At 39.1% G+C, this 25,573-nt stretch overlaps 2 protein-coding genes across 2 annotated transcripts; both read right to left on the reverse strand.

The window, feature by feature from the left end:
* Window positions 1-3,509: 3,509 nt before the first annotated feature.
* On the reverse strand, window positions 3,510-19,069 carry LOC146456736 (plastin-2-like). Its single transcript, XM_085093026.1, has 13 exons — window positions 18,895-19,069; window positions 18,453-18,608; window positions 16,675-16,940; window positions 16,147-16,366; window positions 12,949-13,134; window positions 12,722-12,796; window positions 11,411-11,491; window positions 9,829-9,964; window positions 9,284-9,372; window positions 8,551-8,743; window positions 7,329-7,438; window positions 6,615-6,758; window positions 3,510-4,657 (listed from the first exon to the last, which is right to left on the reverse strand). Exons 1-13 carry the CDS (start codon window positions 18,952-18,954, stop codon window positions 4,496-4,498), a joined length of 1,878 nt encoding a protein of 625 aa, XP_084949152.1. The 5' UTR covers window positions 18,955-19,069; the 3' UTR covers window positions 3,510-4,495.
* A 3,437-nt stretch (window positions 19,070-22,506) lies between these two features.
* On the reverse strand, window positions 22,507-25,573 carry LOC146456737 (uncharacterized). Its single transcript, XM_085092742.1, has one exon. It carries the CDS (start codon window positions 25,236-25,238, stop codon window positions 22,848-22,850), a length of 2,391 nt encoding a protein of 796 aa, XP_084948868.1. The 5' UTR covers window positions 25,239-25,573; the 3' UTR covers window positions 22,507-22,847.

Below are 25,573 nucleotides of genomic sequence, written 5' to 3' on the forward strand. Positions count from 1 at the left end.
GCAATGTATGGCGTTTTCTTACCAAATTGAAGCTTTATTATATCTGAAAAATTCATGGTTACCCCCAATTTTCTTTTTGGAAACCAAGAGCACTTGCTAAGTTCTGCTTTCTCCGCATAGTTTTTTGAAACCGCGCTAAAATATCCTTGTATTAGTGGGCACTAGCCATAGGAAACCCGAGTATCTCGAGATGCGCAGAACATGTGCGCAGTAACAAAAGTAGGCATGATCCTAAAAAAAACGATGTCAGTAGTTTCCACGGTAGTCACGGTCACCGATAGATTTTAGGGACCTTAAGCAGAGACGACGACGACGCCAATGGAAACAGAACTTAAAAAATTACCTTTGCGTCTTCTGAATAAATTCGCGATGATTTATACTCTCTCAGTTTGTGCAATGTGGCCGAACTATCGAGGAGCTAACGTCGTAGGGGCGCGAAAGAGAAAGGAAAATTAATCATCATGCGTTCTCGTTCTCCGTAAAACCTTAAATTTGGTCATTCCACGTTGTTGTTTTGCAGACGGCAAGAAATGTACTAGAGTGTGTAATGCACGTGCAGAGCCAGTGTTTTGTTGATTAAAACTATTGTTTTCTGACGTTCTCGTTGACGTCGTCGTCGTCGCTGCTTAAGGTCCCTTTTTACAGCTAGTGAACTATGGACCTTGATCAAGTGTACTAACACGTGCATCAGCGATATGCATGTAAAGTTCATCCTTTGCTCAGCCGCAAAAAGAAACCAATCCTCTTTCCCTCAACGCCACAATCGCTGTCAAATTTAATCGATCTTTGACAGTCATCTGAGCTTGTTTACTTTCTTTGAAAGGATGGGGAGTCCAAAATATGTCAAAAGTGTACAAACCGTAAAACAAAACGATAGGAATTGCGAATCGTCTTAATTGGAAGTAACCCTTATTTAAAAAAAAAAAAAAAACCTTTCAGTACAACATCGTATCGGTAACGTCGGGAAAGGAATTTTAATTTAAGATAAATTTAAGTATTCAATAAAACCTTTTTGGAAAATTTCAAAAAAAAAATATCATTCAAAGTCTTCCGATATTTCGGGGCGTTTTGTCACAGAATAAAATTGTAGATATGAAAAGGTTTACTGCCAAAAGGAAAAGGAAGAAGGTTTTCTGTCAAAAATATAATTGACAGGAAAAAGGTTTTCTTACTCTTAAACTCTTAAAAATATAATTGACAGGAAAAAGGTTTTCTTACTCTTAAACGAATCTTTGTTTTTATTTGTCGACTTTTTGTGACTCTAATCTACTTATATGATGTTTTCTCAACTCTTATACTTGTCAAAATTTTTGTATGCATTTTCAGTTCTTTGTAAGACTGAGTGACTAAAGCGACAACAATTGAATCATTGAATCATTTGAATGCAAATGTCCAAAATTAATTTCCCTAAAGACACTGTTAGGCACTCTTGAAAATTGCTCAGTTCCTGTTGAAATGACCTCGTAACACGCAATGAGCTTTCGTGTTGTCTCTCTGAAATGATAAAACAATATAACACTAAAAAATATTGACGCTATAAAACTATACTTTGGCTGTGAAAGCAGTTACTGAAGAATATTGAATAACCAAGATGTTGATACTTACAGCTTGTATTAAATAAATTTGAAATAAATACTGCCTTCTTCAAAGAACATTTACTCATGGATCAATTAAGCAATTTCAGGAGCTTACTGATGGTACTAACATCGATTGCCAAGCACTTAGGTTCCTTCTCCGATTAGTACGCTATAAATATCGCCTAATTGATTTTATATCTTTTTACGTCTCCTGTTTGAAGAAACACATGATTACGGAACGATTGGAAGTCACGTTTCGCTGCGATAGCTGGAAACACCATGTTTCATACTTCGAATAACACTTCAACGACTAAATGTTTCTTTATCGAAACGGCAATCAGGCAACCTTCGGAACAACAAGATTCATTGAACATCTTCTGTGTTGCTCTTCATGTTATAAGCTTTCTCCCCGCGGCAATTGGCAATGGTGTTATAACAATAACAATCTTTAAGACTCCGTCGCTTCAGAAGCCTTCGTTTGTACTGTTGAGCTGTGCAGCGTTCGCGGACTCGCTCACAGGATTTCTTGTACAACCAGTAGCGATTGCATCATTTGTGGCTAAACTTCGAAGACAATTTCCGCACGCTTGTTTGTTGGACGTTATAAAAGAGTGTTTAGGTTGGATTTTTGGAGGGATTTCTGTGAGTATTCTTGCTCTTTTGAGCGTTGAACGTTATCTGGTCTTGCATTTGGGCCTCCGCTATAGCACAGTTGTGACTGTAAAGCGTCTACTACTAATAGTTGTCATGTTCTGGCTTTCGCTAATTATTCTGGGGATACTTCGCTTCCAAACGCTCAGCAACAAGACATACGTTTCGATTCATTTACCGTTCATGTTCCTCAGCCTGCTCATTCTTACTGTGAGTTATTGCAGAATTTATTATTGCATAAAGGGACAAAGAATCATTGAACCATGTTCATCAATAAAGGATCAACAAGCACGCTCGTTCGACATTGAAAAGTACAAGAAGATAACCTCGGCCGTTCTTCACATAGTCTGTTTTTACTGGCTTTTTTTCGCTCCTTTTGTGTGCGTTCTTATGGCGTACTTGTTGTCAGGTTTTAATGAGCGCGTGGAAGGTGCCTATAATGTCACCACAACTGTTGTTCTTACAAATGCAGCTGTGAATCCAGTTCTATATTGCTGGAGGTTGAGGGCGCTCAGGCAGGCAGCATCGAAAAATATCAAGCAAATACTCCGCATGGGATTCACGTAGACAGAACGCAGTGATATTCCGACGAGCGGATTGGCTGGTGCGAAAACAAGACGAAAGTCATCGCATCTGACCAATCGCAGAAGAACAGCAACAAACAGTGAGCCAATCGAATTGTGAAACCGTGATGTCACCGGTAATTCTTGTGAGCCATTTTTGGAGCAAATTAAAGAGCGTACACCGCGAGCTTTTCAAGAATCAGTACTGACTTTCAGCACCAACCTTTTGCCGTACGTGTTAACCGGTGCGAGATAAGCCCAAGCATAGGTAACATGGGCATACGTGAGTTTTCAGGGGCATACAGTAATCTGACATATGAAAATTCTCAGGACACTTCATGGGGTCATACATGGAATACTGACCGCTCTGCTCCACTGCGCCAACCAATGTCGCGGGTACCCGGGTACCAAACAAGGTTCCTTCGGCGAAAAAACGGGGGAGGGAGATTGTGAAAAAAAAAAAAAAAAAAAATGTAAAACTGGGAAATCAGCGAAGGATGAACGAAGCAGAGTTTTCTCTCAACTGGAGTTAGGGAGACACGCAAGAAAAAACAACAACCACAACAATTTCAGACTGTTCCTCTCGCTCGTGAATACTAGGCGTGCTGATCGGCAAACTTTGCGGGACGCCTTTTGTTTCTCGATTCGCTCACTTTGCTATCCCAAGTAAAATCAGGGACTGCTAGTAGTCTAACAAACATCACCATAAACAAAAAACTACAGATGAAAAATATTTATTACATCTCAAAAGGAGAGTTTACCAAACCTTTTTCACTAAAAAAAGTCCACTCGCTCGTATATCCTGTAATATAAACGGTTTTGTGCGTTTAGAATAATATGACAATTAATTGGTACTACATATTTCTTTCCGTCCTAACTGATAAGAATTTGCTTCCTAGTTTACTGATTATCTACTTTGATTAACTAAGTATAAAAGGGACAATATTGAACTTGCTTATTACAAAGGTGCAATTTATAAAATGTTTATTTTATCTTATGACAAAGAGATTTCGGTCCGCATTCCCGCTAGACAAATTCATTATAACTTTTAAATAAATTAGGGTATTCAAAAATTGCAGTGCAACCCAGATACAACGTACTCAGAAGCAAAGATCACCATAACCATCAAACTTTTTGTTGCCATTTTTTTGCGAGTAAACAAAGAAACGGACGACACTTGTGGCCGGGGTGGACTGGAATCGATACCTGCTCTTCAAGATCATCGATACTTGGGTTCCCCTGAAACTCGCAAGAAACATTGGATGTTTTGGCTCCTTTGAGCAATGATGTGAATTTCAAGGAAAGTATTTTTCTATCAAAGTTTTAATTTTGTGCCGTATTAATATCAACTTTTGTCTATTACTATTGGATAAGAGGCGAATACAGTGGACTTTGCAACCAACTAGCGCTTTATCAGGGCTGCACTGACGGGGAAATTTGCTAATTTTTTAAAACTGAATAGCATTTGATTAAACCAGTAAATAATGCCTTCTCCGCACCAAGAAACAAAACAAATCTTACCAGCAAAACAAAGTAGTTATTAATCCCTAAAGTTTCAATATTCTTTCTTCTTTTTAACGAAAGTAAAGCTTGCAGTCTGAAATGCCCGCCACCGCTCTGCGCTATAATCCCTTTGCACCCAAGGAGATTAGCGCCAAGAACGAGCTCACATTTCAGCTTAAGGGCTTGTGGTATTTGAGGTTTCTAGGACCTGTCTTTCATTGCAAGAGCAGTAGCCATTAGACAGGCGAACACTGTCAGTACCATCTTGGGCTTCACCTCAACCAAGTCATCCGGCAATGCGTAGGTCATAGCTCCAATCTTCCGAGCAACACTCAGAGCGTACTTGGCATTTTCTTGTTTCTCCTAAAAAATAAAGAAAAACACCAGTATTGAGAATGATGTATTATTCAGTGAGTGACACAGGAGGAGGTAATACGAGTCCCCTAAAAACGACTGCGTGGGAGGCTTATGACACACATTCTTGGAAAAAGTAAATCCGAGTGCTCCTTCCCTGCAGAGACCTCTGCTGGCAGGGAAAATGTTCCTATCAGGAGTCGAACCTAAGACCTTCCGATTACTAGTTCTCAAACTCATTAATAATTCATCAAAAGAAAAAAGAAAATCACTACTGTGACCGTGGTTTGTGATCCTAATTACCATAAAATTTTGCAACTTTAGCCTTGAATTTCTCCAAGAATTATTGATCATTTGAGAAGCCATATCAAACACTCGAAAGTGTGTTTCATCCGCCAGACATCCAAATACCTTGAAGTCGTTTAAAAAAACGAGGCGCAGCAGTGTTTTTTCAACCTACTTCTCAGTGTTTGGATATCTAATGAAACACGCTTTCTCGTGTTTGATATATTACTTCGGATACTTTACCGCTGAGCTATAGGAGACTCGTGGGAGCTAAGGCCATTAAACTAGGTTCATGGGACAAACATCTCGCATACTGCTAGGATTTGAATGTCGATGTGTGGCATATGCTCAATGGAATAATTGTGAAGGTATATATCTACCCGAATTTTTGAAAAGGTAGCCGACGAAAACTTGAGCGCTTTTCGTGAAAAGAAACCAAATCTTTATGACTTCGAGAAGAAGCAGAATGATACAGAAAATAAAGGAAAGGCAAGAAAGAGAGAGGAGACAGAAAAAGGATTATACAGCCTTTTGTTTATTACATTGGCACTTTAGAGAACGACAAAGAAAAAAAAAACATTCGCACCGTACTATCAAAAAGGCATGGCAACGCCCGTTTTCAAAAATCCGGACCGTAGATATATATTTTTTATTTGCCCTTAATGACTTCAATGGATCATCAATATATCAGGGAGTTATGGGCAAACAAATATATAAAAAAAGAATAAAAGATTGCTTTTGCCCATAAGTTATTGCGTGGCCGCGTCCGGGTCACATCTGTTTGACAGCCCAAGAGGGAAAGAGCAATTGAACAACAAAACAAAATCCTCCTTTACCATGAAAGTTTGTGAAATAGTTATTAGACACGGCCCATCCCCAGAAACTACACCCATTTTGAGACTCCCACTCTCGCTTGATGGGTAGGGGAATTCCCTTCTTGCTTTCCCTAATGCAACTGAATTTTTTTGTAGCATGTTCACCGTCCCCTTATTTTTACTGTATGATTTTCGAGACTCGTACGCCCCTTCAAACCCCCCCCCCCCCCGGGGGGGGGGGGGTACTCCTCGGAATTCTTGATGGGGGTGTGCCGCCCCGGTCTTTAAATCCCGACCCTGTTTCAGACCTAAACATGCCATTTTCCACACCCGTTTTCAGACCTGATAATTACTATGCATCAGTGCCAAACGGAAGTTGACGCAAGGAGTTAAAGTAAGCTGGAATGACATAGTTTATCTATTTCTTTTTCTCGCTATCGGTTAGCCGTTCCAGTTACGTACTGAGAAGAACAATATGTTTGTAAGCTGTCGTAAATGTTCCCATCCCCAAAAACCCGACCCGATTTCAGACCGTAATTGTCAAAATCTATACCCGTTTTCAGACCAAAACGGCTCAAAAACCATACCCTTTGGGGCGGCACATACCTATATACCTTATAGAGGGGAGTACCCCCCCCCCCCCCCCCGGGGCTTCAAACAAACTCCCACCATCTTGGTTTGTTAAGACGAGCGCAACCTGGGGACAGTGTCTAAACTACTGACTAGGGTCCCACTCGGTAGTTTAGGCACTCTCCCCAGGTTGCGCTCGCCGAACCAAGATGGCTGGAGTTCAAAAATAGGGGACTGTAGACAGTAACTTTTTTTGTCGAATAGTAAATAGGTGTACACATGGTGTAAGGTCCTACCTCATCAGTTGCACCACTTGAGACCAGGGTATAGTCCACTATACCAGGTTTAATGGCGTCAACCAAATCCAACACTGGCTGGCTGGTGGCAATGGCTGGATCCTTGAAGCTTTTGATAGTGCTGGATTTATTTGCAGACTTTAACTGTAAACCAAGGAATACAACAACTTTGGTATGAAAAACTGCTAAAATTACCGCTTTGCCATGGAAAGTTATAGTGCAAACTAAGACACTGAATTAACTCCTGTCTGACAGATCCCATGTTATTGCAGAGAGACTTCTGTCTTTGCTCTATTCCTTCAGTTTCATACCAGAGGCACTGGAACATCAAAATTATTGCCTTTAGGCGCTGTTACACTAGGCAATTTTTCTTGAGACTTGTCTCGCAGTTTTGTTGCAACACAAGTTGCACGGATCGTTGCCTAGTGTAACATGCCCTGAATGAAATAAACTTGTCTTGCAATTTTTCTGTTGCCGCGATTGTTGCGAGAAGTAGAAGTCAGTTCTACTTCCTGAAACAGTGACTGCAACAAAAACGTTGCGAGGCATGTTCATTTCAGGGCATGTTACACAAGGCAACGATCCATGCAACTTGTGTCGCAACGGCACAACGAAATTGCGAGACAAGTTGCAAGAAAAATTGCCCAGTGTAACAGCGGCTTTATTATCGATTTTGCTCTCTTCTGAAATGAGAGCCAACTCAAAGAACTGTACCTTTTCATTGACCCAATCGACAATATCCTTGTCCTCCATAGTTTTTCCGTCTGCTGTCAGCTTTGAAAGTAAAGCAAGTGTGTACGCTCTCATCTGCTGCCAGACAACAGCTGTAAAACAAGAGGTCTGGTCAGTGGTTCAATGGAGTTACCGATAACTTAGTTAACAACTAGGAGCAAGCGTTTTTGTTGACTGTGTGGACACCAGTATCAGTGGCGTTATTAGCGCATGTTAGCGTTAGCATAGTAGTTTTCTCGGGGATTTGGTGTTCTTGGTATGTAAGCGTTCCTTTATGCATTGGCGTGTATCAGCGTTGGCGTTTAATTAGCATATCACTGTCGGTATGCCGCAAGCCTGGCTGATTGTATTGCAGGCAAGTTTGTGGTCAGCAGTTACCGGCGGCAGTGTATGCACACGCATTCACCTCTGCGTTTGTAACACAAACTGCAAGGCTGATACTACGTGAAAGAGTTGATCTCTTGTAGATCCTACGTCAACTAGCAGCATTATCGTTCGCGGTCCTTTGCAGTTTTCACGTCTGCGTTTGTGCTGGCGTGTTTGTTGTGCAGGGCGTGGTTGTCTAGAATTTTTCCCTCCCACCCACTCCCTGGGGAAGTTTTTTTTCCTTTCTATCTCCACCTGAGCTTAGTGGCTTCAGTGTTACAGTGCCTAGTTGGGCGTGGGCGGGCGGGGCTCGTGGCTGGGTTGCAGGTAGGGCAGGTTATTGGCTGTTCTACCACACTGGGGTTGGGTTTGCGATTTCAGCCCCCAGGCTCTTGGGCACCAACCCTCCATTTCCAACTTAGGCATTAACTTGCATTTAAAAACTTACAGCCAATTTCAATGGTACATGCATGGTACTAGCATAAGCCTAATTAAGTCAAAACTGGTTTATTTACAGTTGAACTCGGATTTGAAAATAAAAACAAGGAATTTCACACATGGCCAAACCTTAGACTTGTTTCTATAGCAGGTGGTCACGCAACCTAACAGGCAGGTGTCGACAACATGCAATTTAACTAAAAACACCAAAAATTGGTTCCTTCTTGGCACAAAAAGTTTTACTTCTTTTGAAGAAAAAGAAGTAAAACTTAAGTAGTAAGAAAGTAAGTAATGAGAAGTAAGAAACCTGAGAGTGGTCTACCTTAAGCAGTCTGTACTACAGATATTTACATAGCAGAACACTGATTGAATACTCTCTTAGATTTAATTGGGCCCTTACCTAGAGTCAAGGTCTCATTGCAATCATGGATGTCTTGTCCACCAACGCCAACCAATGAAAATTTCATTTTCTTCCCAATCTCAACCGCATAGTTGCAGTTTTCTATTTTTTTCATCTTTCCACCCATTTGCTTGAAGGGAGGTCTGTTGACTTTTTCCCAATCAACTATCCCTGGCTGCACGATATCATAAAGCTGCAACAGGGAATATAAAATAAAAATGGATAACATTTCTCTTCTAACTGGTACATAAATAATTGAATCTACCAGTCCAAGGTCATTACGGAAAAGTATTGTTGTATCAACTGATAAAGAGTGGTAGTATTAATCTGTCAAAGTTTAAGTACTGGAAAGTGATGGAAACTTGTGAAAGCCAGCCAACTCTCAAAAAGTCAGAAAACAACCTTCTCCAACTCATTAATAATTCATCAAGAGAAAACAAAGAAAATCACTACCGTGACCATGGTTTGGATATGTGTTCTTAATTACCATAAAATTTTGCCAACTCTTATAGCCTTGAATTTCTCCAAGAATTGTTGATCATTTAAGAAGCCATATCCAACACTCGAAAGTGTGTTTCATCAGATATCTAAACACCTCAAAGTGGTTTAAAAAACTTGGCTGTGCCTGGTCTTTTCAACCCACTGCTCGGTGCTTGGATGTCTGATGAAACATGCTTTCTCGTGTTTGATATATTACATTCTACACTACTGGTAATTGACAGAACATTTATACCTGCAGCAAGACCAAGCCACTGCAAAGATCTCGGTAAAGATTGTTTACATAGGGATTGACTCCAATACTGTTCATCCAGTTGCGGAAAGCTGCAAAAGGAAATGTTCATTTATAATGGATATTGAAACACTATCAGCACGCCCCATGAACAAAGGGTTTTCATCTTGTTGATTACTGGTTTAAAATAAAAGATGAACGACAAATAATAGTACTATTAGTAAGAACAATAATCAAGCATTATAGATGTACAAATCACATCTTTGTCAGTATTGACTTTAGCCCGTGTGCATGTATCATTCTATTGAAATGTTTATTAATGATCTAAAAATTATGTGACACTATGCAACTTCTGGTTTAAATTGAAAACCACAATTTTGATAATATTGTGTATCCAAACCCACAGAATTTGGTCAGTTCAAGTTGTTATTTTGCAGAGTGTTGCGAGGAAATATTACAAAGACCCTGTTTTGTAACGGCAACTTATAGCAAAGCATTAACAGTCCATGGTTTAAAAATAATACATTGTTGTTTGAGCATTCACTAACTTCGTTCCTCCCGTGTCTCTTCACGTGCTTCTTCAAGATCTACTTCTTCAGCATCCATAGGGGGTAATCCAGGGTAACAGTTAAACAAGTTTGCTACAAAAGCCATATTCAGTTTGGAATTTCCAGCCACCACATCCTACAAAAATATTAACATTTCATAAGTGTCAGTTGACACTATCTGTGATGTTCAGTAAAACTTGAATGAATCTCTTAGCAATATTAAAAACAGTAACTCATGATCAGTTTACAACAGTTATTGGAAAATGCCATAACATTCGCTCAGTTTTCTTCAAGTTAGGAAAACAGACTTTTCAATCTACTGCATTCTGAAAATTCACGGAAAACATAGTGGGAATAAATAGCCCTTTCACTCTGACCACTAAATGGAGTTGTTTCAGAGAAAGATGCAAAGGAAAGTCGATTGTGGTATCAAAGAAGAAATAGAAGTACAAGTCCTATTACCGTGGGAGTATGACAACATTAACGATTCTAAAGGAAAATTGAAAACTTCTAGTAACAAAGCTGCATTACATGTACAGCAAATCTTGTTTATTAAAGGAACATGTGAAAATGATAACAAGGACCTAGACAACTATGTTTATTACTGAACTTTTAATATCTTTCAAATATGCTGTTTCTGTTTTTATTACTGTACATATAGTGTAATCTATCTATTGTAAATTGTTTTATCTTTTTTTTAGTTTTTATTTTATTGAATTGCTGCAGAGGGTAGAGCGAAAAAAGATACAACAAAAGAAGAGATAGGACATGGCAGGGGATAGGAAGTTGAACAGGACAGAAACCCAATTGACAGCCACCCCTTATAGCTAAGAATGATAGGAGGCATTGCAAACATATATCTACATATCTGCTAATTTATTTAGTTTCTCTTTGTGTTTAGCAGGTCCACACCAACTGTCAAAGCTGCATTTATTAAAAAAAGATCTTGAGTTTGACTCCTTGCCGATACTATTAAAAACGGTGTTTTTTTTTGGGGGGGGGGGGGAGGGAGGGGGTCATTATTGCTGAAAATCTCCCCATGGATCATTCAGCTGTCATTGTTATTAATTATTACCATCATCTGACATCAACGATGGTTCTTCTAGCTGTCCCAAGATGAATTTACAGCCTGCAACAGCTGATCCTTAACAGGAACCTTCTCAAAACATGGGCAGTTTCAAAAAAAGAACCTTTCTGCAACAAGCCAACATGGACGTCAACATGCCAATAAATTGTCCACCCATCTTCACAAATTGTTGGACACCACCCCCAAAGCTCCAACAGTGACAGCCACCACATCAACTTTCAGTTGGGAATTAATATTCTGTGTATGTTCTATACAAACTGACAGCAAGGATAGCATTCAAGGAATTGCGCCCCCTGGATTACCTTTCAAGACCTGACAGCAACAAACACAATTTCCTCAATTTCCCTCATTGCTCTCCATATATATTTAGTTATAATATTTTGTGGTAGTAGTCAAGAAAATTTACTTTACCATCAAGATGTAACTTTTGCTTTTATTTTCTTTGATTACAATTATAAATTGGTATGTGTTATTCAAGACATGCAAATACCATACCTTGGGGCGTACAAACTTTCTGCAATTAATTCTCTCTGCCATTTGTAGCATTCGCTCAGCCCTCTTGGTGAGGTCTTTTTCCTACAATAAAGACAAGGCAAATATTCAGCTTATAACAGAAACGAGAACCCATATCTGAATCAGTTGCCAAATGAATACTGACATTAACTTCTCTTTCCAGAAACCTAGCACTTAAATCTACTGTATTTTTGAAACACCTGGCATCCAGTATGGCTCTAGTTTAATCATCTATGGAGTTCCAAGAGATGTTGCCTTATAACTTGTTGATTTACAAACAAAGTCAGCATTAGGTTTTAATTGGTACACTTAAGAGGTATTTTCTTCAAAGATTGTATTAAAAGTTATACTTTTAAAAAAATTTGTTCAAAAGGATAAGAGGCAACACCATAAACACTGCACGAAAAACTGGATTTGCTCTTTTTTTGATCCGTATCAAAGATGAGGTGAAATATAATAACGTTTTTGACAACACATTTGATGCGCATCAAATATGTGACGCCTTTGCATACACCTTTGACTCGAATCAAAAGTGAGTTAAAATGTATTAACAACTTTGACCCTACCTTTGACGCGCGTCAAATTGAAATCAAACAACTTTGACTCCGCCTATGACGCGCATCAAAGGTGGATCTAATATATGATATCTTTGATTCGAAAAAAATTTGACTCCACCATGAATCAAATGCGGCCTTTGCCACCTGTGATTCGAATCAAAGGTAATCAAAGGCGGCCTTTGACAGTCTTTGACCACACCTTTGATGTGCACAAAGGCGTTTTTTCGTGCAGTGAAAAGCACTCTGTCTGATGAGCTAACAGGGGTTAAGCCTTTGCTCAATACAGATGTTTTATAGGGAACCAATGCAATTAGCATTATACCCTAGGACCTCATCACTTGGCCGGTGTGCACAGTCTAAGTCAAAGATGATCTTGACGGATCTCACATGAATCGTTATAAGCTCATCAAAAAGGGTTTTTCCACAGGAACCCCATGTACAACTAAAGCACATAAGTAACCAATGGCAGAATTAGATTCTTGAATATTCTCACAATTTACATGTATGTAACTGCAGCTACCATTTATTTGGGGTGCATTTCTTTGGGAAAATCCGAATCTGGATTTTTGATCCAAGATCACTCAGATCATGGTGTATCAAACGAACTGACAAATCCACTCTGGGTAAGGATTCATCAGTTCCTTTGATGCACCATGATACGAGTGATCTTGGATCAAAAATTCGGATTTGGATTTTCCCAAAGAAACGCACCCTCAGTTATCAAAGGGTGACTTACTTGCATAGGCCGGCTGTCCACAAACACTTCAGGAGGACTAATGCGTTTGAGAAGGACAGAGTAGTTCTCAGAATCCTAAATATGAAATGAGATAAATGTAATTTGTAAGGAAACATAATAAGATATCACTATGACTTGACAACAACACCAGTAATTACAGTGTTTTGTCCAACAATACTGATCCTGCTAATTTTGATAATTTATGATAAAAGATCACCTCACATTACCTTGATGTCCTCACTGAAGTTGTGCACCCTGCGATGATGCCCAGCTTGTTCAAGATGGTAGTTGAACCATCGTAGAAGAATTTCTTCAGGAGAAAGAGCCATGAAGTCATTGATTGTCTCACCCTCCCTCAACAGACGAGCCAAACCAGGTACATTGATTAATGAAATCTTGGCAAACAAGCCAATCTAAATTAAAAAAAAAAAAAAAAAAAATCCAAAATAACCTTTAGCAAGAGAATGACTTTTCACCTTGTGACCAGGGGGGGGGAGGGGGGGGGAGAGAAATGGGTTGGTAAGTAAAAGAATGTTCTAATATTACATATCAAACGCTGTGTTTCTAGAACTCAGCAAAGATTATTTGACATCTATCAAGGAAATAGTCAATATACAGGTAATGCAGAAAACATTCTGTCCACATTGCTGTAGAATTAACCCTTCATTAACCCAATATCAACACACACAACCATTCTCTCTACACAGTGCTCATAAATTTCCTATGGTACAAGTGACAACAATTCTTTTGCGATCATTTCCTTTCTTCTAACGACTTGTACATGTTGGTTCGACAATGCAAGGAGAAATTTGGTTGCTCTTCTTTTATTTTATTTTTTTATTTATTTTTATTTTTTTTTTTTAATTTTTATTTGCAAGAAAACACACAGTTATATACAATAATAAACTAGACAGTACTTACGCACTTACACTTTGTACAATATTACAATTGACTTACTCACTCGCTGGCCCGCTAACAACACTCACTCACTCATCTCATGCTCTCATGCACTCACTCACAAAAAATTCAAAGTCACACCCGTACAAGTCATATATATTAAATAGGTCTAAATATTGTCCATTTCTTTTTAAATATGTCTAATGTATTATTTTTCGTACAAATAAATTTCTCTGTGTCATACTTTAACGATACTTTAAATTTGTAACCACCTATATTCGGAAGTTCGTTATTTCTTCTACACCCCCATAAATAAATTTTTCCTATAAGTAACAGGTAATTTAGTAAGGGGCATTCTGGTGTTAGAACACCGATTAAAATATCTCTCAACTCAAGATGTATTTGTTGTTTTGTCAGGGATAAGTAATATAATTCAAAGTCTTTCCCAAAAGTAACTGAGTAAGAACAATTATAAAAGAGATGCTGTATAGTTTCTGATTCCCGTTTGCAAAAAGAGCACAGATTGTCTGAAATATAGCCGATTTTATGTAATTTTGAATTAGTGTAAAGTATAGAGTTTAATACCTTAAACTGAAAGGCCTGAACGTATGGCTCAAAAGCAACTGAATGGGGAAGACAGAAAGCTTTTTTCAACGCCTCATCAGATAAATTAAATTCACACTTTAGTTTTTGCGCATGATTAGGGAAGCGTGCCTTTTTACGGACAAAAAGGGAATAGTAATCTTTAGATTTCTTTTTAGTTACATCGAAAAGACCACTGTCAGTTTTGAAGGATCGATTTAGGACTATGGGATCCGGTTTATAATTAGCATTTCTTAAATTGAGCGGTATGGAGTGGCGTAGACCAGTCCATTCCAGAAAATTCGTCTTCTCTATGTATTTTGCCTGTAATTCATAAGAGTCGATATTATTAAGATCAAAGCGTAAGTCGCCCACAGTTCGAATCCCATTATTGAAGTACCTTTTATAGAAAACTGGTTTATTGTTTATTCGTATTTCTTGATTATTCCATCATTTCTCTGTTTAGTTTTTTCTTTAGAGTACTTAATAGCATGCTTTCTGATATTGTATTTAATCCAATCCCAAACTGCGCGTTTGTCCGATAACTCTTTTTCCCCCTCCAATTTCCATTTAGAAATATTAACACTCAGATAATTTAAATATTCCTCATCATCCAAGAGAGAAACGTTCATTTTCCACATGCCAGGTCCTTTTGCCTCTCCAATTTCACCGAGGATTAAACTAATTGCTGCATGGTCCGTTCTTATCGCAGAGATAATGTCCATAGAATTGACGAAATCACACAGATTATTAGAAATAAGCCAAAAATCCAGACGACATAATATAGTAGGTGATTTTTGACTCCAAGTATAGCTTCTTGTTTCAGGATTTTTGACTCTCCAGATATCAACCAAATCCAATTCATTTTGCACACATTCTATGCTATTCACAACCGATTTCCTTGGTATCATTATTCCACCTCGTTTATCTAGGTTTGGGTTTAAAGGGCAGTTAAAATCTCCAACTAAAATTATATTCTCCTCAGAATCTAAGTTTTCAATTTGAAGCAAAGTATGGTTGCTCTTCTTTTAATTATTCTTTGGTGTGCAGAGAGATGGGGACATGCGGACGTGTGTTGATCTGCGCTTTAGTTCACGTCCAATTTTGAGTTTAACTTACTAACCACTTTAAGTCAATACCAACAAGGATTAGAAATAACAAATAGGAGATAGCGTGAAATCCTTGAAGTGCTTTTCTTTCTCTCTTTTACACCACTGACGTTTTCATTTAACTTAATTAGTTTATTTGTTTGTTTATTTATCTAATTTTTTACCCATTTTCGACTGACCTACCTAGACTAGTAAGAACTATTTGCAGGTCAGTCCTGAAATTATCTTTTTGTAACCCAAATGTTTCAATAAAAGTTGAGTAAAGTTGACTAATTAAAAGCACTCGTCTAAGGCTCATGTTTCCTTGACAATGATTTCTTGTTCTCAAAAATGTCCACATATGCTTCTACTACTCGATGAAAACAAGTTGAGCTTGATCACTTTAATGAAAATGACTAGGCAAGAAGAAAATGTCCATAAACCAGCTTTATACTAACACGGTACAGGCTAGGAGTGACAGAAAAGTACCATAAAAAAATAGCCAATAAGTTGCACCTTTTACCCAAAAATTATTGCTCAAAATTGCGGCTGCAGCTAATCTCCAAGAGCATCTACAAAAAATTAAACCACTCACTATTTATCAAATATTTTTACAGAACCTGCGTGGTATAAATCTTCTTTTATTATTATTATTATTATTATTATTATTATTATTATTATTATTATTATTATTATTATTATTATTATCATTTTTTCCTTTTTGCAAATATTAATGAAAAGTTAAAGGAGCTGAAGGCAAATGAAGATTGCAGTCCAAATTGTGAGGAAAATGAAGCATTTAGTATGGTGTTTATAGTCGCGTCTAAAAGTTATGAGAATAAGCATCAGAAAACTCACTCTAATGATCTGCCACAGCAATCCAAGCACCAAGTGAGGTTTTCCCTGCTCAAGATCCTCAGCTCCAATGTTGACAATATTACAACCAATAGACCTTGCAGAATTTAGGGCCAATGTCATGTTCTCATGAATTTTGTAGATGTTCAAGGCCTTTCCAGCCTGTGGTTTGTTCACGGCACGTTCATCAACGGTGTCCGGCACAGACAGGTTAATCATTTTGCTGAAAAATGACAACATATTAAAGCAAAATCGTTTTGTAAACCAGTTTAACTGTCCAAGTTAGAACTAGCACAATAATTACACCATACATAAAGACAAGCTACATCTCGAGTTTAAATTTTAGAGAGAAAAAAAAGGAAATTCAATCACCCAAAAATTTGATATTTATATCCTTTGCTCTACTGAAGACAAATTCACAATGTATTGCTTTTAAAGTATTCAATAGTCCAATGTCACGTCTATCTACTCAGGTTCATCCTTTCTTAAAGAAGGTGGTAAGGGGGCACCTGAATAAAAAAGTAACCTCACCATAAAATTATGCCATCTTTGATCTTTTCAAACACATCTGTTGTTGCAGGGTTAATAGTTAAATAAGCCTGGGCCTCGGCATCATCTTTCAGCGCAGTGTTAATCCAGTCAACAAATGCAACCTTCTCAGCCTCTGAGTAAGAATGCTTTGTGCCTTCAGCTGAACTTTCTGATGTCCCCCCTGACACATCAAGCTGTTCTTTTTTCTTAATCAGCTTCTTGAACTCTGTTCCTGCTGAAAACTTTTTGCTGTTTTTCTTATAGATCTGAAAAGAAAAAAATTGTATCACTGATCCCAAGTGCTATGAGGTCTGGTAATTGCAAATTTATGCCAGAAGGAGGTAGGTCACATTTTCTAGCAAAGATCATTTAAGGGCCCCTTAACACAACTGGCAAAAAATTGTGTGGACCATTAAAAAGTGGTATATGGCACCCATAATTCATGTAAGCAGGCAGGTATTTCTCTACAAAAATTATGGGTACCATACCACCTTTTAACAGGTCTATACCATTTTTTGCCTGCCATGTAAACAGCACGTTAAGTTACCTCATAACAAAAGCAACAAGCTAACTTTAAAAGAAAATTAAAGTACTGAAGTACACATCTCAGTGCAGTGTCATGTGGTATACAGTTAACTCTGCATAAAGGTGACAACTTTTTGACAGATGGTGAAAGCTCCTGCTCTCGTGGGCCAATCAAAATATAACAACTCATGGTGATGGAGCTGCCAGGTTGTGGACTGACACTGCAATACCTCCCAACAAAAATTACAAAATCTGATTGGCCAGTTGTCACAGAAGCCATAAGACAGTTGTCAAAAATGTGTGCAAGTGTTTTTGTAGTCTATCAGAATCTTTGGCAACAGTACAGTACATGCATATTCATGCATCACTGTAGTAGAATCGAGTTCTTCTTCATGCAACACTTTTCAGCCACAAAAAAAAGTCAGACATATTCATTACAGGGCATGTTCCAACAGATTTTAAAACAGGTTGCAAAAATTTGCTTATGGTAACATACATGTAGGCTTTAGCCTCCAATCCAAGCCCTTGGTTGCCAAAACTGGATTCAAAACTATAGCAATCAGTAATGAGAATTAACATTTTGAACTTGTGTGTTAACCTTTACATCAAACAAAACAAATCCACCTGCACTTTAGTTATGAGAGCTGAAAAGTAGAAATATCACGGACGATTTTAAATTTCATATTTTAAGACTAATTTAGCACTTTGATCTTGAATTTGCATCTGCCAAACACCAAGAGCAGATTTTATACAGTTCATTCCAATTTGCCGCTGAAACATTTCAGCTACGGTTTCGAAACGCCTGACGAGAACACGTAAAACAACTGCTAGCGAAGGTTTGGTTCCCACAAACGACATAATGATTATCATAAGGGCCGTTATGTCGCTTATGTCGTGGGAACGCCGAAAAACATAATCAGAAAGACATAAGAAAATGATCGAACATTTTCTTATGATTATGACTACATGTCTATGCTACCGAAAAGAACGAAGCAACCCTTGCGCTGTAGAAACCATTCTTTTTAGGCCGGGGAATGCAATTTGCCAAGCTCTATTATCTTATTACCTGCTAAATCCCAGACATAAAAACATAACACCGCCAGAGTGCTAATTACTTCGTTTAAAGGCGTTCGTCAGTACATTAGCACACGGTTCCTAGCACACTGGTCATGCGATTACATAAACACACCCGGACGTTCGATGAACCCTTCCACTTCCCGATTATGCACGATTTTCAAAACTTTACCACTTACCTCTAAAAACTCATCGAACTCGACCGTCCCGTTCTGATTCACGTCTACTTCCTTCATTATATCCCGCAATTTATAGCCGGGTATTTCTTCTCCAAGGTGCTTCATTACCGTTCCAATTTCGCTGGAAGTAATGTGACCATTGCTGTCCAAGTCAAACTACACAGTAACAAATTAAAAACAAAAGCTAATTGAAGCTATTTGCACTTTTAAAAGTGTTACTTGCCCTGCTAAAGAAATATCTCAAGGAAATTTTCAGCCACGAAAGCCCCCGGAATGAAAAAATGTTCCTGTTCGTCGCAGCAAAGTCAGACTGTATGATTCAGCGACTGACACAAACTGGAAGTCATTTTACCTGGGTAGCGATACTAATCACAACCCACAAAAAGAACGAGCGAAAAGCGACTCGAATTAACCTCATAAGGCGAACCATTATTTACCTTACCTGACTAAAAGTCTCGCGGATTTCGGCCAGTTCTTCCGCTGAGATGTGAGAATCCGCCATGTTGCAGAGAATAAATCTAAGAGCGCGTTTCTTGTGAAAAAGGAAGAAGAGATTGAGGCAACCCAAGTCATGGAAGACGGAGAATATTTGTCCCAAGAGTGGGCCGTGCCGAGTTTGGAGGTAAGACCACTTCCCTTCTCATAAACAGCGCTTCCTATTGGTCAACAAGTATTGTCTTTGACCAAATTTGGTCACTGAAATATGCACCCTGTGGTCTCCCAGAGGAGCTTTATTGCTTTCTATTTCCCGTTCCGGCTCAGAGATATTGAACTTTGAAGAAGGTACATTAAATATTAACTTCTTCAAACGTACCTTGCCTAAATTGGAAATGAAGAGTTTATTTTTATACTCTCCCTCTGAGCTAGTATTTATTTTCGGGAGATACGACTTTCTGAGGTTTTCTTTGCGAGCGACAAAAAACGCTCACATTCCTCAGTAACCACAATGCAAAGATCAAATGACTCTTTCCTTTAATTTTTTGCAAGTTCTGTTTGCGAAATTATTTTTCTTTTCATTGCATGAGTAAAACAAAGTGAAATTAAATTCTGGCGAACTGCTGTCAACTCCAGATGCGTTTGAAAAAGCTGTGGTTTCAGTTTCTTGCGAGTCGCATGAGGTCAATAGTGTTTATACAGCACAGCCGTCAACTATTAAATTCCTGAGCTGAACCACTTTGCCGAGACAGTAAATTTCCATAAACCATTGTTTATGTTTGAGTATTCTTTATTTGCTATTGTGTACAGAGAAAAAAAAATAAATACTTTTGTGCGAGAGAGACTGACATAAAGGCGAAATTAAACAGTTGACCTAATGGTCCTATATCACATTAAAGGGGCCGTACATTTGCAATTCAATCAATGACATCCTGAATTTTTTTACGGACGTCACACAAACTGTTGTTGCCTGCAGCTATTGCGCTATGCGCCGCAGTTTCCAAAACAAAAGACGAAATGATAAATAAACAGATAACAGTATCCAGCTGCAAAAAATTTTGCATTTTTGTAGTTCTCGCCTTCTGGAGATTGTTTTCACCTATTTCAGTTTCAGAGAAACGACAAGGTTCTCATGTTTTTTTTTTGTTTTGTTTTGTTTTGTTTTGCTTTTTTCACTTTCTGACGTGAAATATGATATACAGTACATGATCTTACTAGTTCTTATTCTGGTGGAGCCCTAAAAAGAGCCAGTTTACAAACATTTTCTTCTAGTCTCAGTTATTATTATTAAACCCAGCCGGTCCCTTCTCAATTTGATGAAGTATACCCTCTCTGCCTCTTTGCTAACGAGTGGCTGCTTGTCGTACAACTTGAACGAGCCATTTTTAACAAACACACAAACGTGTCAGGGCAGATGACTACCGTGACAACAAAGATTTTTGTAAGCTTTGCCTAGTTTCTAAATTTAAGCTATTGCAAAAGTAAGAACTGTAAAAGGCTCAGCCCCCACTAAACCGGTCAACTGCAAAATTAGTATAGGATATTAGGGATCACAGGTCACGATCACCCAGGATTCTTAGTGTCGTCATAAGCGGATTTAGGTGTCGGAACAAAAATGGCAATAAACAGCCGCATTCCAGTCAGTTTTCAATTGAACATCGACAAAGTTTTGATACACATGTGGTGTGTCACCATTATAACTTCATTGATTGTTTATTGTTATTTAACTTACATACAAATCCTTAAATTTCGCACTAAGTGAGTAGTCGGTTATTCGTGAACCTGGAATCCTGACTCGTCTCCAGTCGTCTTTTATGATATCGTACGGTCGAGAGGAGACTAGGACGGCAACGCAACCATCTTCAACAATCCCTCAACACTTCAACAACCATCTTCCCCCGCGCGCATCCCGCGCATCTCTCTCGCGCTTCTCCTCTCGACCATGAGAGACGACTGGCGACGAGTCAGCCTGGGATCCCTGTATTAAGGCCTGGCCCGACCGCAAACTTTTTTTGTCCAATCTCGTTCAAGATCCCTCTCCGATTTCACTAAAATTTCGTTGGCCTTTCGATTTCAAATCACTTTCCAGCAACTGTTTTCCACTTTGCCGGATCATGCTTGTGTCCGAAAATAGGCCGTAATAAAAATCAGTTAAGGTATGCATCGGGTTAACTTGTAGCTTAGAGGTGTAGCTGAAAAGAGTGTTTACTGAGATGGCTAAAGTTTACCTGAGTATAGTGTGAATTTTACCTACAAATAACTTGTAAATGACTGTGCATTTAATGCCTAGAGAATCAGTTATTAATAAAGATGGCTCGGAGCGCCTCACAAGTTGTTTGCAGAAGTCGTGAGGTCATAAAGTCTGGAAAGAGTTTGGAATCCAGTCAAAAGTTCGATCTTTGGATGATACTCGACACTATCTACATTGTAGTGTAGATACTTAAACGATTCAACAATAAACGCACATAGCATGGACAAACAGAGCATTCAACCAATCTATCTTCTAGTAGTTCTAGCTTGCAATTGCCTACAATGCCGGCTTAATAATCGAGGACACTCATGAAATAGTACATTTATACAATACTTATCGCTGTCTTCTTAAAATTATTCGAAACTGGATCATGCAATTCCAGGAATTCTCAATGAATGGCTTAGCGGCCATGGTATATGGGCCATTATACCATAATATTCCGCTAAACATCAAGGAGATTTGCATTAGTGAAAATTAAATTTGGGCCTGCTTTTCAACATCGGCTACTCGACCTTCAGACTACACTAATCCGGATAAATGTGTTTCTCTCCGTTTAGGCCTTCCGTTTTCGACCACTAATCTGATTCTGGTTTTGTGGACTACAAAAAAGGACATTTTTTAAAAAAAAACGTAAACATCACAACGGTAATGTGCACATGCTCCACCGTGGGTGTATTTAAATGTTTCTGGGGGAGGGGGAAGGGACAGGGAGCGTTTTGTTGCGGACAAATTAAAGATAGGAAAAAGACAGTGTGGAAGGGTAACATTTGATTCGCCTTCGGGAAAAGGACGCCGCGTCCAAATTGCGTGACCCGGCTAAGTGTGGACGAAACTTGAAGTAAATGTATTATTTGCTGTCTTTGTGGCTATTGGCCTGTTTTACCGCCATATTTGCCAGTTTTTGTGACGACAATTTGGCTATACTACGGCGCGAGTTGATAAGCGACGAAAATTGGCGAATGTGAAATAAGTTGTCAAACCACCTTGGAATCAAGAATGTTCACGTTCATTTGCGAGTGACACCACAGGCGATTTTACAATAACTGTCCAAATTCCCGCGCGCTGATTGGCTCGTAGCTATTGTCTATAAGAGTACAGACAATTAAAATGACGTCAGATGTAACGCGCGCGCTTTCTCAACGAAAAAAATTGCCAATTCCGCTCGTACTTTTTCCATGTTATTGTAAAAAACAAATCGACGGCAGTTTTCTATGGTCTATACTCTTATAGACTATAAAAATGTCCAAAACTTGGCAGTGAAACCACTCGCCTGCGGCTCGTGGTTCCACTTGAGTTTTGAACATTTTTGATGTCATTTTATGGTCTATAAGAGTATAGACCAAAGAAAACTGCCGTCGATATGTTAAATAGCATAACATGGAACACGACTTTAATAACATAAACAGTTGTTCGAACAAAGTTTTAATTGAGGTCATTAATCCATTAATTTGCTACAAACAATTCGGAAAATGTTTGAGAAGATGTACCCTGGTGAATTCTGTGCATTTATGAATTAGACTTCTAGGAGACCCCTGGAGAATTTTCGCGTGCGTGGTCGCGTGTTTCGTTCGCCTTTACTATCAGTTTCAAAACAAAATAAGAGACTACCGATACTCTATTCATGAATCCACGGCTCTTCACAACAACTGTTAGCTACCACCGTGCCAACCAATAATGACACCGAGTGGGGGTTTTAAAATAACCGGAAATCAGAAAATCTCCAGTTTAGGGAGCTGAAAAATGTCTTGTGGTATCTGAACGGTTTTATCCACGTAAAGCTTTCGTAAATTGTTTAGCTCGTTCATTCTTTCTGGCAACTCAACCTGAGGATTTCCCTCCAGATGAAGAATTTCTAAGTTTTGCAGGTTTCCTAAACTGTCTGGCAGGTTTCCGAGATGATTGTGAGACAAATCGAGCTCTTCCAAACTGGTCATTTCACCAATACTACTGCGCAGAAAGTCTGGAAGTTCTGTGACCTTGTTTTGGCTGAAGCCAAGAGAGTGAAGGCTTGGTAACTTGCAAACAACTTCAGGGAACGTGGACATTCCGTTGCAATTTAAATTCAATACTCTCAGATTTGCAAGGCGATTAAACCAGAAAGGCAATCGTTGAATGTTATTCTTTCCCAGATCAAGTTCTTCCAGGTTTCGTAGATTTGTGATGTTGTCCGGCACGACAGTCAAAGCATTGAAGTTGAGATTTAATATTTCCAATTCCACAAGACTTAAGAGGGAAAATGGTATCTCCTCAAGACCATTGTTGTCTAGATACAGTACTCTCAATGAATTCATCTCGACGATGGAAAAAGGAACAATACGAATAAGATTTCGGCCTAAGAACAATTCTTTCAAGTGTTTCAATTGTTTAATCTTTTCAGGCAACACCCTAATCTTGTTTCCTGCGAGGAGAAGGTATTCCAGTTTTACCAAGGAACACAACTCCCCCGGAAAGAACGGCATATCGTTGTTTTCCACAGAAAGATACGTTAACTGCTGGAAGCTTTCCATCCAGTCTGGAAATGCTATGATATGATTTCCATCTAAGTACAGGCGCCTGAGGTGGTCAAGATATCGCAAATTCTCCGGAATGCAGGGCATTTTGTTATAATTGAGCCTCAAAATACGTAGCCTGGAGAGATTGCCCACACTACGAGGCAGATCAAGGAGTTGGTTGTAATCCAAGATGAGCGTGTTGAGATTCACCAGTTCACAGATGGTTCCCGAGACGTATGTAAGCTCCTGCCAGCTCAGGTCGAGAGTCAGCCTTCCTCCCTCCATTTTGACTCCGGGGAGTATTTGGCTAATACTCTCAGGATGCCCAAACTCGTCCAATCTGTCATCAAATTCGGACGTTGAAGATGCTCTCCTCTGCGTCTCCAATTCAGGGTTGGCGTCCACACGCCAGCCTCTCCAAGTGTAGCGCGATCCTTGACTCACTACCTTTACTCGCTTTTCTGGTTCCCTTGAACGTTTCGGGAGTTGCACATTAATCGTTGGCAGAAACCCTGCTTTCTTTAGCTCGCGGACGAGTATTCCCCACTTTGGCGATGGGCGCATGGCCTCACCAACCGTCGTTTTAGCGTTACGAGCTTTCCGTCTAACACGCTCAGCCATATTAGGCTTTGCATCCACGGATTTCAAATCGATGAAACCAAGCGGTTCTCCTTTAAATATATCCCTCGTTTCTTCAGGGTGGTTGAGATTTATTTCTGAAAAAACCATTGAGCTATCTTTAGCAGGCTCGCTGTTCGAATGCTGAGAAGCACTGGAATGAGTCGGTTCTTCAGTGGTGTCCTTTGGGATGACATGATTAAGCTTTGATTTCTGAATCTGCTTCTTGGGCTTTGCACCGTTACTTAGACTCAACGATTTTGCGTTGTTGCTCACGTTTATGATGTCAAGCTCCGAAAGAAATGGAAGCAGTGGACCAGGTAGCTCGTTCAATTTGTTGTCATCCAAGTACAGTTCTTTCAAATGGACCAGGCTCTCCAAGTTGTGTGGAAGGAACGCGATTTCATTGTCGCTCAAAACCAGCACCTCTAGGCTTGAAAGCGAAAAAACAACTTCAGGAATGCTTTTAAGGTCATTCCCCTCCACGTTCAAATACTGTAGTTCTGTTAGGTATCGGACGCTTGGTGGGAGGGTCTTGATGTTGTTGAAAGCGAGACTAAGCTTTCGTAGATGACACAGATGACTAACACAATACGGCAACGTCTCAATCAGATTTCGATTCAGTTCCAAAACTTCTAACTTGATTGAGGTACATACCTGAGCTGGAAGAAACTCCAGATAGTTGTTTCTGAGATAAAGTTCCTTTAGATCGCGAAGTGCAGCGAAATTGTAGGGAAAATTTGAGATCTTGTTGCAATTCAGATTAAGAACTTCGATATTTCTTGTTCGACACACTTTCTCTGGCAAAAACTTCAGCTTCAGGAAACTCAAATCTAGCGTCAGTTTACCATCTTCGACTACGACATCAGGGATGTTGGAAAGTGTTGTGTTCCTAAAATCATCTGGCCATGATAAGTCTATTTGGGAAGTTCTGATCTCGGGAGCCGAGTTGTGTGCATCGCCGTCGTCCTTTGTTAGACAGTTTCCCATTAATGATAATCTTTTATATTATCTATAGTTTGATACGTCTTCCTCAGAACATTGCCCAAACCTTTTTGTCTCCAACAACAACAATTTTCACCCGATTTCAATGCAAGCTTCATTTCTAATCAAGCCACCCCATGATATTATTAAAGCAGCGAAGAAGCTTCGCGTTCTTGTTTTATGTATGCGCAAATACCTCCGCCATTTCGTCACTGACATATACCGCAAATGTAAATGAGTCAGCTGGTGGCATGGGATAATGCCAATTATCAACTGGTACCTTCAGATTGATAACAAACAAACAGCTAAAAAACAGGTTATCATGTTATTACCAGATTCAA

Source organism: Pavona decussata, unplaced genomic scaffold (assembly GCF_977016875.1).
Source record: "Pavona decussata unplaced genomic scaffold, jaPavDecu1.1 SCAFFOLD_254, whole genome shotgun sequence".
Lineage (NCBI taxonomy): Eukaryota > Metazoa > Cnidaria > Anthozoa > Scleractinia > Agariciidae > Pavona > Pavona decussata.